At 42.2% G+C, this 13,857-nt stretch overlaps 2 protein-coding genes across 2 annotated transcripts in view; both read right to left on the bottom strand.

The window, feature by feature from the left end:
- Positions 1 to 2,540, bottom strand: part of PSMD1 (proteasome 26S subunit, non-ATPase 1) — a 33,944-nt gene extending 31,404 nt beyond the window's left edge. Inside the window, exons 1-3 of the mRNA XM_053460775.1 lie at positions 2,431 to 2,540; positions 1,105 to 1,148; positions 149 to 222 (exon numbers count right to left, since the gene is read on the bottom strand). Of these exons, the coding sequence (XP_053316750.1) occupies positions 149 to 222; positions 1,105 to 1,148; positions 2,431 to 2,446 (134 nt within the window). The 5' untranslated portion in view covers positions 2,447 to 2,540. The remainder of the gene's footprint in view (positions 1 to 148; positions 223 to 1,104; positions 1,149 to 2,430) is intronic.
- A 5,493-nt stretch (positions 2,541 to 8,033) lies between these two features.
- C3H2orf72 (chromosome 3 C2orf72 homolog) lies at positions 8,034 to 10,981 on the bottom strand. The gene is made up of 3 exons (XM_053460783.1): positions 10,240 to 10,981; positions 8,736 to 8,822; positions 8,034 to 8,656 (listed from the first exon to the last, which is right to left on the bottom strand). The coding sequence occupies exons 1-3, from the start codon at positions 10,850 to 10,852 to the stop codon at positions 8,571 to 8,573; spliced, it is 786 nt and encodes a 261-aa protein (XP_053316758.1). The 5' UTR covers positions 10,853 to 10,981; the 3' UTR covers positions 8,034 to 8,570.
- Positions 10,982 to 13,857: the final 2,876 nt, after the last annotated feature.

Genomic DNA, 13,857 nt, shown 5'->3' with positions numbered 1-13,857 from the left:
TTGCAACAATTAAAGAATTGAGACGTATGAATTTAAGAAATGTCAACGTTTACAAATGATTTTTTCACAATGGCCCATGTGGCTGTAGCACTATTTTCACTGTAGTCACTGGAACGGCCTTATCAATCTGTAACAAACATATGCTTACATCTTATCCACAGATTCAGAGATCTCTGCCCAAAAATCATTGACAACAGCATTCAGTTTGTGCAGTGCAAATTCCTGTAAAAAAAAAAAAAAAAAACATGAAGATGTGTGAGCAATGAACAATTCAAGAAATACTCTAGCTTCCATGAAAGCATAAAAAACCTAAAACTTGACTTGTTGCGATGCTCACAGTTAACATAAAACTGACCTTGTCCCCATTTTATTTTCTGCATTGTTGGATATTTTGGTCAGTTCATTTTGTGGGTTGTTGCAATTTACAGAGATAGTTTAAGAGAATAAATGACACTGGTGTTTAGTGCTTAATTCATATGATGCGTTAAGCATTCAAACATGTAATAATTGTTAAAAAGTCATTTCCCTACCTTATAAGAAAGGGGTTATTATAGTCAGGTATTTAAAGAGCTTGTATTCTGCATGGCTCTCTGGTATCAGCTAGGGTTAGTGTTCAAAGACAGAGTAAAACATGGCTGTGACAACGTCATGGTTTAGGGATGATTTGCAACATCAGGACTTGGTCAACCTATCACTACCGAAGGAAGCATGAATTTTGTTTTGTATCAGAGAATTGTATGGGAGAATTCCAGGTCATCACTCCATAAGTTGAAGAGCAAGTGGGTCACGGGCCAAGTAAGTGTATCTCAGAATGATTGAAAATCAAGAAATTTAAAGTTCTGGAATGGCCTAGTGGAGACCCAAGCCACTAAAGAGCAACAAGGTGTTGTAATGCACATCTTATATTTCTTTTCACATATGGGCATCCGGGGTATTTCCTCCACAAATAAACAAACACAAGTATCAAAACTATGTATTTTTCACACAGGTTCCCTCTTACCCAATATAAGAGTTTGGTTGAAAAACGTATAAAGTCCAGGGCCAAAATCACACAAAAATGCAGAAAATCAAACCGGGTCAAGACGAATAATGACATTTTCATACCTTTAGCTCAGGTTCCTCTTCATCCAGAAGGGAAAGAATTCCAGCTATAAGCATAAAGATGAACACCGTTAAGATCTGTAAAGCCACAGCGCAACGTTCCTATTAGATAGCCAGCTATCACCTGAATAAATTGCTTCAACAAAAACTATCAATAACTTAAACCAGCCTACAAATAAAGCCGTAGCGCATGCAGTGATATGTTTCCTCATTGCATAAGACTAACTTACTGCGACACAAGGACTGTGATGATGCAAAATTCTTGAAGCTTGTTCAGTGCCAATAAAGTTTCCTCAGACTGCCATCATATGCATTTGCCCTTCCTCCCCCCCCCTAGCTATTTACTATCACTATATACTTACTGCCAGTCCGCACTCATTGATTTCAACGGGATCGCTTTCCTGTCACGCAGAGTACTTTAATATGCATCTTTTCTTTAAAGGGGTGTCAGGACATTAAACTGTCCCTTTAAGATAAGACCCCCCCCCCATTTTTGCAGGGATCAGTTTCTTCTCTATATATTACGAAACCACCTGCAAGGAGGGCTAAGCCGGCCCTCAATTACATATAATAGAACTAAAAGTCATTGTGCCAATTTACCTAAGCATTATGCAGTGCCAATAACGGAATCGCTGACTGGATTAATACTCGAGTGTATATTTAGGTTGGCGTGCGGACGTGTTTATGTACGATGTATACGTAGTTTCCTTAGAACTAAGGGATTTAGACCGAGAAACACAAGCCATCCTATTACTGTATTAATATATTAGTGATGTTAAGCAATTAAAGCTGCCGTACGATTCTTTATATAAATTACACAGATATTGTGGGTTCCACGGCATTTCTCTATTGTTTACACACTTTTGTACTTTATTGTTACACAAACTGGCAGTGATTTATTTCAAAAGAGAAAATAAGCCAGCCCATGGGTTGCTTTATAAATACGAAATAAACTGGTTTAATGGGTACAGGAAGTACAGCTAGTAGACCTGCAATCCCAAACATATATAATAACAGGAGGCATCGCCATATAACAATAATAGGAACCTGCTTCCGAGTCAAGGCCTCCATCGGCCAGTGACTCAGCACACATCCGGAGTCCCCTTTCTTTCTCTCCGAAGGCCCATTCTCTACCCTGTCACCGGGGACCCGACCTGCCTGTACTCCGGGTACTCCTTAGCGCTCTGCTCCCGGTAAATCCTACCGCTACAAACACGGTACAGCCTGCCCCGGTCCCCAGCGGTCAGACCGTGACTCGGCAGATAATCCGCTAGCCTGCATATTTATGCCAAATACTCTGTCGCCCCCTCCGAGGCCCATGTTTCTCACCCGCCGAGGTGATCATGATTTCAATCCCCTCTTTCTGTTGTTTCACGAAACCCCGGTTCTCTGCTCCCGGCAAGATCCTGTGTCAATCTGCTGCGACCGGCGCACAATTCACGTCACACGCACGGCAGGAAGTTCTGTCAGCTTGCTTCCATGGAGACTCGAGGAAGCGCACAGAGCGCCATTTTGGATTTGGGCTAAAATACTCCCATTAAAGCTAAACGGTATACTTCCACGTGTCCCGTTTTCGGGGGACAATGCCTTATTCCTTCCCGATGTCCCTCTTCTATTGTCTCAGAATATTTGGTGGGTATTATTGTAACCCAGTGTTCTACAGCCCTAAAGGTTTGAATAATGTGTATAAAAACAGGAGAAAATGTGTTTATAAATTAAATGATGTAAATAAAACATTATTATTCTTCTACATGTCTTACTTGGTTACGTAAACAATGAGCTAAAGGTTACAATGTCACATAAAACGTGAAAAGCCCTGATTCATAGGGTGTCCCTCTGGCTATTTGAACTGTTGGGAAGTACGACACAATCCGGTAGAATGATATATTTAAGGATAGTAAAGGGAAATAAATTGACTGACAGCGATCCTAATAAGGATCTTCATGATACGGGCATTTTATGGGGTTTCCAGCTAAAGATCAGGTTAAATTTCCAATTTACTTCACTTGTCAGGCATAAGGGGACTTCTGGGGTCATTGTCAAGAACAATTAGCATTCAGAGGGGTCGCAGCGGAGGGCTCAATCGCCCAACCATGGTCATCCTAATGCATATGCATGCATCTGGCTAAATGCAAGATGGATGCCGGCACACAGGCCTGCTAGAAATAGTTTTTCTTTTAGAATGATGATAAAAATAACTGAATGAAACCCATTGTTATTTCCAGAAAATGTGTACCTCCTAGTTTGAACGCACTTTTCAGTTAAAGTAGAACGTGTCTCCATGAGGAACAATGTTTAGAAATATTGTTTCACTCTCTAAGTTTTGAGCATGTGCCCGAGTTGAACTTCATTTGAGATCAGCAGATACTGGGGTGGCTCAGAAGGTTACCTACCATCTTCACTGACCCAGGGGTTTGCAGTTTTACCTCCTTCACATCGATATTCATTATGCCGTTTCTCCTGTAAGAAGGGCTTTACAGTCTGAATGCATACTGAAATCAGTGCCATATCTTATGTTTCATTGAACTGTACATTGAGCAGGACTAGATCAAGTCATCTTGTTGGAGAAGCTCACTGTGGTTGGCCTTTTATGACATATAAACTAGTCAAGCTGGTGAATCAGGGTGGGCAGATAGCTTTCAGCCTGAGAGTCACGTCCACCCAAGTGGCCCAGCAATAAAGCGGCCAAAGATGCATCTGTCAGATAATACTGTGTGTTACCAGTCCAGTGCATAGCAAGTCAATAACAGGAGTACAGGAACGACCCAGTCAGTATTTCAATGCTGCTTTAAGTCCTTGTTACTTTAGGCAACACAATGGCTCTGTGTGAAATTGCAAATACGACACAAAAACATCAGGTAGTAGCCCAAAATATCTAAATCAGAGCAGCCCATCGCACAGTTGCCCTTGATTCTCCTGAGTGCCATTAACATGAAATCTCCCGGCCATGAAGTGACAGACATTGTGTTTCTGCCTTAAACCATTGTTTGGATGAAAGTATCAATGGTAGATACTGGAAACAGCGATACATTGCAATGAAATCAAAGAGGATAATGCAATGGGGCAGAAAATCACATAACACGTCAACTTAAAGGGACATTCCAGCCATCATGAGCAATTCAATGCATATGACAGCTGCGTGGTCCTGTTACATTTTCATGGTGTCCCCTTGTGTGGATTCTGCAGATTACCCCATATTCAGTTGCCCCTTTTTCCCATCCCCCCAGCTTTTTTCCATGCAGGAGATGTGTTCAGTTGAAGGCATCTGCAGCTTCTACCTCACGTAGCAGACTACAGTCTTAGGAGATGCTTGCCGCTGTGCTGCTCTGTTATTCATGATGGAGCCAGAAGGGGGATTGCTGCATTCATTATTCTTCCAAAACCACAATGCACTTTATCCCTCTGAAGCAACATGGATGTGTAAATAACGGAATCTGTATCTAGTTCAGAATACAAATCGTGTTCCAATCGTAAAATGCCACCTAGCTGCTATTTTTACCAATGTTTTCTTACTAATAATTAACCAGGACATACAATTAAAAAGCATGTTTCTGTCCATTTGAATTCTTTGATAGAATCTTTAAAAATCCTTGGAAATAATTCTATTAAAGAGAGAGAAAGACTGCATACTATTGTAGTATTGTAGTATTGTATTATATCGATGAAACCAAATATACTCTTACATGCAGCAGAAAGATAGGGCTACAGTAAAACAGGAAGGAACGCGATAATATTGTGGAGGAACATGATACCGCTAATATTCCGTTTATTCAACATGTCACAGAATAATTTATAATTGCATAAAACCCCATCAGATATCATGAATGCACAAATCAAAATCTGTCACTCGGGAACTGGATAGAATAAATTGCCATACAGCAGAGCTGAAATCTTCAGTGTTTTTCCCACGGTAGCTGTATTGGCATGGCAGCAGACAGCCAATTCATGCCATTGTTATTCAAATGACGTACCTTGGTCTATAGAATTCTTTCCGTACTAACGTACACCTCCCAAGTGACCTTCTTTGAGTAATAAATTCCTCTGGTTCCTCTTTAGTGCCCTTTTTCTAGAAGCTCAGAGCTTTAGGTGGGTATGAGTGTACCCTGTGTTCAAAGTCACTATAATGTGTATCTAAACATACATATAAATAAAACACATTCTTGTCTTTACACTGGAACTCTTTATTAGTATATATTATACATTTTATCGGATATGGTACTTTTTGTATTTCTCTTTGGATTTTGTTTTGTATCCAAGGAAAATCCATTTGTAAACAGCAGATAATGACTAGATCCAAGGTGGCATTAACACGGTTACATGTGTTCCCGTAGCCCATGCTTCACATGGAGCCAAGACACACTTTGGGTCAAGGAGCTATAAACCTAGATGAGAATTAAGCCAAGATCACTCCCACTTGGATTATCGTCTGATATAAAGCCAGTAACTGTCCACTTGGGTATTTATTAACGTGTGTTGTAAATTTCTGGCTTCCCACATTCAATTTCAAGTCACGAGGGTAGTAAATAAGCCAAGATAGCTCAGCCGTCCCATCCCTCAATACACATTACCTAGTACCTTATCTGATAGTGACCTTTTCCACTTTACAACAATCAATAAACCATAAAATAGCCGCATGGTGCAGTAACCTTTAATAAGGTGGTCAAACTTTTTTTTCTATGATTTTTTTTCTATGATACCTTTCCATACACCTGGCGGTTGTGGTGGTGCATGTACCCTGCACAGTAATACAGTCAGGGACAGACTGAAGCAGGTAGAAATTGTGTACCGGCCAAATATTAGCACAGAAAAGCCAGCATCAAAGGGTAACAGGACGTAATCTTCACTTTTTCTGTAGCGATCAAGTTTAAAACTTTTATGACATGCACTCTAGGTAAAAATAAAGAACAGCTTAGCATGACACAAACATTTAATGTGGTCGATCAATGAAGTGTACTGCTGATGTGCTAAACAGGCCAGAAGTTTCAATGTCTATTGTCTTTAGCACATGTGAAACATTATGAACCATCCTAATTTAATCAATTTAAAATACAGAACTTTGATTTTAAGAGTCATATGTATGAAATGCCAAACAAATAGAGTATGAGATGCTCACCAAAAACAGAAAGACACTTCCATGGCCCGTTCTACGGCGCGTCCCCTCTTGGGAGCATCTCAAATTTTAGCTCTCATGCCATTACCGGGGAAAAATCTCCATCAACATATCAGTCTAGAACCGAAATGTGAGGCAAATTTCCTGTGCACAAGGGAACCAACAACCCCAGATTGACGTTTTGGCCTTCGTTGGCCTTGTCAGTGGGGTATGATTGGTATCCCTATAGACATGAGAGCAAGGAGGACCATGCTTGGACTCACCTTTACACCTCTACAAGAGATCCTCAAAGGGTGAAATGCCATACATAAAGAATGAGATGCTCATCAACAACAGACTACCGCTTTATAGCCCGCCCTACGGCGCGTCTCAAATTTTAGCTCACTGGTGCCATTGCAGAGGAAATATCTACATATCAGTACGGCATATATGTGTGAAGACAATTTCCACTATACCACCTTCACACCTGCCCATCACACGCATCTAGCAGCCTCCATGTTTCTACAAACCGCTCAAACACGTGCCTGAGATAAGCGCACATCCTCATTTCAGTTCCGGTTTTATTGCAAAGGAAAAAAAAAAACACGTATTTCAGAAGTGTATGTTTCCTAACTAGAAAATCCCCTGTAGGTATTTACCTAGAACCTTTTTTCCATTACCTTACCTAGTTTTTTTTTGTTTTTGGGTTTGTGTTTTTGTTTTTTTTTTTACACACACATATACACAAATATAAAATGAAAATAAATTAAATATATAAACATTAAATATGCGAGAGCTCATAACACTTGGACCTAGCCTTTTAGCAATCCATGGCAAAGAATGGTGACACAAATTGTTTTAAAAACAGTCACTAATATATATATATATATATATATATATATATATATATAGAAATAGCATATTTATATAGAAAATGCATATGCAGTACATCTATTATGAATTATATCACTTGTATTGAAACGATGATAGATTATTACAGATATAGGACGCTCAGATAATCAATTAGAGCAGAACTGTAAGGCAAATGTTCCAGATTATATGATGGCCAAGGATTTATTGATTCACAGAGATAAAAACCACTGAGACTTACCAATACCACTATACTTTATGTCAGACCTGCTCCCAGAATATGCACAGGGGTCGTTAAAAACGCAGGACAGCCTGGTTTTCCACCAGGTTGGCTATGCCAATACGCACGCACACAAAAGCAGAATTGGCGCCACATTTTTAACACGCTTGTTTTATTTGTAGCAGTGCTTGTAAAGCACCGTTTCAGACTTTACAGAATCAAGCTATAAACTGCATATTTATACATAGCAATGTACAAATAAACACGATAAGCCGCGGGTGCTCACATCCGCCGATGAGTCACACCCACATCCATTGACCTTTGGATACCTGCGATAAAGTCTCTTTACTTTGATGCATTTACAAAACCTACTAACAGTGCAGAAAATTAAATGTCTCCTAAATTTCCTCCACCATAACACACATATATATATATTATATACACACCAGTCAAATCAAGGATTGGCCAAGGGGAGTAGTAGCCCAAAATAAGGGACAAGATGGCAGGAAGCTACCGTTGGCAAGTAAACTAAGCTCAAGAAAAATTATTGTAAAAACCTTAATTTTAATATAAGTAAGTAGAGCTTATAAGGCAACTAACTTACTTTTATATACATTCTGCCTGAACGGGCTTCCAACAGTGAGGATACAATAGCGCCTTATGGACGCCGATGGCTCATGTATGGTTTGGTTTGGTCTGGCCTTTTAATTCAATATTTTAAGATAACAAAATGTACAAACCTTTTACTGTAAGTAATGATTTTTCTAAGAGTAAAAAAAAGGACTGTCTCTTTAATTTAAAGATAACCACAGTCACAGAAGGTGCAGCTCTGCATTAAAATACGATTCAATGATCACAACTGGACTACGCTAAAATAAAAGAGTTATTGTGTCAGAAGAAATGGGAGCTCAAGCAAGGTCAATGAACGATGCCCCAAGCTTGAAAGCAGCTTTAGCTACCGTTGAGAAACTTTTCAGATTTCAGTACAGTGGGTATTATAAAACAGTAAAGCACATTGTATACGGGATAATCTCACTAGGGCATGATCAGGATGAAAATCCTGTGTAGAAATCACAGTTCTACACGTCCATTCACATTCATATCGAAAACCAGCTAAATCTGAGAGAGACATAGATACACATCCGAAGCTCTGGTAGTAATAAGGCAGCAGGTGAATAGTTCTGGACGTCTGATTTCTCCATGTTCGGGTGCCTTATTTTCAGTTGGCATACTCCATTGGAGTAAGACTTGGAATGCAGGAGAGCTGGATCAGGAGACCTAACACTGGCTCTACGCATCACTGCTATTCTTGGAATAGTCTCCATTCGGGTAATTCAAGACAGTCAGTGCAGTTCCTTCTTCGGGATTCTCTGTAACTACAGATGTTCAGCATTTAGTGGATCCATCCTGGCAAACAGATAAAAGTCCCCCACACCCAGCTGCTGCTCATCTTACCTTTGAGGACATGGTCTTTCTTTGTCCTCCGCCTGCACCAAGGAAAACAATGTAACAGAGGTTTCTGTTTCAGAGTCTTCTGTAAATCTGAGCAGGAACATACGAGAAGGTGTTAGACGCAGAATATCGTTCAACTTAATCATCCTTAGTGAAGCAGAAGCACACAATATAGAAACACTTATCTACAAATATTGCCATAGCATGGATCCAGCAGCCAGGATAACAACTATAAATTGCAATATCTGGACTAGATTAGGTCAAAAAACTAGGTGAAGTGGAAACCAAATCAACTCAAGCTCTTCATGCCTAAGAGTTTATTCCTGGTGAGCATCTGTACTTTTGTCAAGTTGCTGGATCAGCTCGTAGCTCTCCGCTGGTCGGCTTGGCCACTTGTATAGATTTACTCAAAGGTTTGGAGCAACAAGACCAAGTCAGAACTTACAATGTTGAGTCTCTCTAGCACTGATAAACAGTAGAGCTGGAGTAAAACTAGTACTCATTAGAAGATACCCTCAATCAAGTTAATTACTATTTTTGCCAGTAAATCTCTGCCAATTTTATCAACTGACGTAGTAATTAATATCATGTTGTGTGGGGATTTTGTTTAATTTGTGCTGTTTTTTGAGTTGGGCTGTACTCAGCTGGCCTATAATGATGGCAATTGATATTTTGCTACGTGATGTTTTTATCTCGAGTGCGCTCAGAAATGTGGAATAACTGTTTTTCTTTGGATGTATTGTAACAAAAAATAAATAAATAGGAAATAAAAGTAAAAAAAGAAAATACCCATAAAAAGAAACAAAAAAACATTAATTCAGAGTTAAAAGAAACACAAGGGATACAGTGAAACCAGCAAAAAAAGTGATTATCCTGTATATCCCCAGTATGGGTTTTGGAAGCAGATCATTCCGTTTATCACTACAGGGTTTGTTTCTGTGCATTTAGATTTCAGTAAGGGCTGACTCAGTGTGACCCTTGCCACTCAGTAGGGTCACATAGGGTGATGTTACAAGGCCACCAGAATATAAGATCAGTGGCCTTCACAATGTGTCCAGGTAGGTGGAGTAGGAAGGGTGCAGATGGCCACTAGCCCCCCACCCCCAGCCAAAAGGTGCTGGCCCTCCTCTAAAGGCACTTATTCAATCTTTAGACGAATTGGGGTCTTTATTTTTGTGTGCATTCATATGATTGTATCAGGTCATGCAATTACACACAAAGACCCCTTGTGTGCCGGTTTATATATACACTTCATATGATCTAATTAAATGATGGTGGGATGAATGGACACCACAGCTGATTAAATCATATGGCTAGTCATGTGCCTGAAATGAAACACAGATTTGGATGGGGGGGGGCAGAGATGTCTGTAAAATGCACTGTAGTGAATAACTTAACAACTCTTACTGACTCGTGTAATAGGCGATGATGTGAAGCGGTAAGTGTGGAGAAGTAGAGGCTCTCCGATTTATCGCACTTTAGTAAATACTGACAGAGGAGACATTACCTGCTGCTGCTGAGAGAGCCTCGCACGCCAATCTCTGCACCTCTCTCCTGCTCTCCTCTTGCCCTTGGAGCAGCGCGGCTGCCCGGACCTCAGGCCAGCGGCCTCTCCCCGGAGTGAACACCGATCCGAGCAGGGCCAGCAGCAAAGAGACGTCGTGGCTCAGAGAAGCCAGACACCCAGCGGGGCCTCCCAGCTTCTGCTCCTCCGGGGTCCCCTCTTCCTCCTCTGCAGTCTCCCCCGCTCCATCCGGCTGCACGATGACCCCGATCACCGCACCTCCCCCCGGGGTGCGATCCTTCACATCACGCAGGATCTCTTTCAAACGCCGCTGTGACTCCCGGAGCCGGAGAGACTCTGCCCGGCACAGGAAAAACACCAGGCAAAAGCGCCGGGACCGCTGCGCTGCGGCAACCCCGGGCTCCTTCTCCTGAGGAACCACACAGTGCGGCGCTCCGTCTTCCTGCTCTTTGGGAAACAACGTACGCAGGAAACCCTCCAGCAGAGCCCGGCTCTCCACTCGCTGCCACATCTCCCCGACCAGCAGCACCTTATCCGCACCACCGCAGCGCTCCAGCACCTCCTGGAACTGTCGCTCCGTGCAGTCCCGGGCCATGCTCCTCTAATCACCCGAGACTACCGGACCTGGTAGAAAAGCATACCAGTAACTGCCCTACATACAGCGCCACTGTCCTACACCTGAGCCGCTGCCCTGGTCCAAGCCAATGAAGGTACAGCCACCCGGCTGGATACTACGGCACTGTCCTGGCCCTCAGCCCCCTGCATCCTATTGGATGTCCGGTGACACGCCTCCACTCAGACCACGCCCAGTAGAGGCATCCGCCTTCCCGACAGCATGGGACGTTGTGATCGGGGGTACACGTTACCTGTCCCCGGCTCTATGTGTGGGCTGCGTGCGCTGCTCATTCATACTTACACACACTGACCTTATACAAACACACAGCATGAAGCATCCCAGTGATCAGTGATGACCTTGGCACAGTGACCTTACTGCATGCATTGCAAGCTCACCCGGTGTCACCTGTTCAGAGAAGCACGTTTATTGTTAGCAGTTACCGTACACATCAGAGGAACAGGAGATGACTTCTCTTAAGGAAATCCTTGTTATACCAGGAAATGCATGAAATGCTTAATGTTGACAGACATGCAAAACACCTGCAGTAATCATAAAAGATGTTTGAAGCAACTGCTGATGTAATAACATAAATAACTATAGGGTGTCTGTTGCGGCAAACACCATAAATCTGTCAAGAAACAGTAAATGACAACATGCAGAGAGGCGGGCTGTAAAATGCTTCGGCGTCTGTAAACAAATGTTCTTTCAAGTCATTTTCATTAGTTTCTTACAAAGGAGTATTTTTTTTACTCCGTTTTCTAGCGCTGTATGTAAATATGCGCTTTATGGCATATGATATCCATGCGGTTCCTTTACATTTTCTTGGTGTTGCTTTTGCAAATACATTGGGGGATTCTGAAACCCCCCAAACACATGTATGTAACAAGGGAACCCCCCATACTTTGGCTGTTATTTTGTGGCCAATATAGTTACCTCTGGTCAGCTCCAGTGCTGGCTTGGGAAACGGTGCAGGTGGGGTCTAGGCCTGTATTTTGTAGGTTAGGACTTTAGGTCAGGGGTAGGCAGTCTTCGGCTCCCCAGATGTTGTGAACTAAATTTCCCTTGATGCTTTGCCAGCATCATCACTGTAAGAGCATTATGGGAGATGTTGTCCACAACATCAGGAGAGCCGGATTGCCTACCCCTGGGTTAGGTTAATATGCAGTCTTTTTTAATGGAAATGTCAGGGACTTGGGAACGTTAAACTATTCCTTTAACTATAAGAAAAATGCATCCCACCACTATGCATCACACCATAGTTTATATCTGCCCTGTGAGCCAAGATATGACGTCATATCCAGGCATTCAACAGAGGATGGCGTAGTGGTGGGGATGGCTGGTGGCACTGCCTTGGGTCAGGTAACTCTAAAGGTAAATACGCTGTCACGGATCTGGCTAGTCCGACCCACTACCTCCGCTGACTTGCGCTCCCTTAGCCTGGGACACACACTTTCCCCAGTTCCCCAGCCGAGACTCAGTGTAGGGTAAAACCAGGGGCGTACCTAGAGTATTTGGCACCCGGGGTGGATCCTGTATGTGGCACCCCCCCACACACTTTAAAACTACCTGGCCGAAACTGAATATGACCCCCCCACACACCATAAAAAAATCTAACACTTTTATTTAAAGTAAGTAACACACCAAAATAGGACAAAACAATTAAATAACAATATATATATATATATATATATATATATATATATATATATACATATAATTGTTAACAGCAATCACATTCCTATCATGCCCAGGCATACCCAGATTCCAGGAGACACTCGCAGACTTGGCATGATAGGAGTATGATTGCCCTATCTACCCCTTCTCGCTCCCTTCTGCCCTATCTACCCCTTCTCACTCCCTTCTGCCCTATCTACCCCTTCTCACTCCCTTCTCCCTATCTACCCCTCCTAACTATCTACCCTCTCCCTCTTTGAAGTTCACTTACCTTTCAGGAGTCCTGCGGTGGGGGTGCAAGGCCTCTGTCTCCCAGCTCTGCCACTGTATAGAACAGTATAGAGTGATGGGAGTTATGATGTACTTTAGAGCATAATTATATAATGAAAAATACATTGGAAATGGTACAGCATAACACCCATCACTCTCACACACTTACCAATCCACACATACCAATCCACAAACACATACCAATCCACAAACACATACCAATCCACACACAAACTAATCCACACACATATACTAATCCACACACACATACCAATCCACACATATACTAATCCACACATATACCAATCCACACACATACACCAATCCACACACATACACCAATCCACACATATACACCAATCCACACACACATACCAATCCACACATATACTAATCCACACACATACCAATCCACACACATACCAATCCACACACATACCAATCCACACATATACCAATCCACACACACACCAATCCACACACACACCAATCCACACACATACACCAATCCACACATATACACCAATCCACACACATACCAATCCACACACATACCAATCCACACACATACTAATCCACACACACACCAATCCACACACACATACCAATCCACACACATACCAATCCACACATATACTAATCCACACACATACCAATCCACACACACATACTAATCCACACACATACCAATCCACACACATACCAATCCACACACATACACCAATCCACACACATACCAATCCACACACATACCAATCCACACACATACACCAATCCACACACATACACCAATCCACACACATACCAATCCACACACATACACCAATCCACACACATACCAATCCACACACATACACCAATCCACACACATACCAATCCACACACATACCAATCCACACACATACACCAATCCACACACATACACCAATCCACTCTCACTGTATGCTTTACTACCTTTCCTCTTTTCTCCTTACAGCTCCTTTTCCTTCTCTTCGCTCCTCTTCTTCAGTTCTTCTGTCTTCTCTGTCTTCTTCCGGGTC

Source organism: Spea bombifrons, chromosome 3 (genome assembly GCF_027358695.1).
Source record: "Spea bombifrons isolate aSpeBom1 chromosome 3, aSpeBom1.2.pri, whole genome shotgun sequence".
NCBI lineage: Eukaryota > Metazoa > Chordata > Amphibia > Anura > Pelobatidae > Spea > Spea bombifrons.
This window is presented reverse-complemented; position numbering and strand designations above follow the sequence as displayed.

Coding starts and splice junctions, on each gene's coding strand:
- C3H2orf72 (XM_053460783.1), bottom strand. CDS start 10,852: ATGGCCCGGGACTGCACGGAGCGACAGTTCCAGGAGGTGCTGGAGCGC. Junction 8,823..10,239: donor GGCTCTCTCAGCAGCAGCAG/GTAATGTCTCCT, acceptor GTTCCTGCTCAG/ATTTACAGAAGACTCTGAAA. Junction 8,657..8,735: donor GAAAGACCATGTCCTCAAAG/GTAAGATGAGCA, acceptor GAACATCTGTAG/TTACAGAGAATCCCGAAGAA.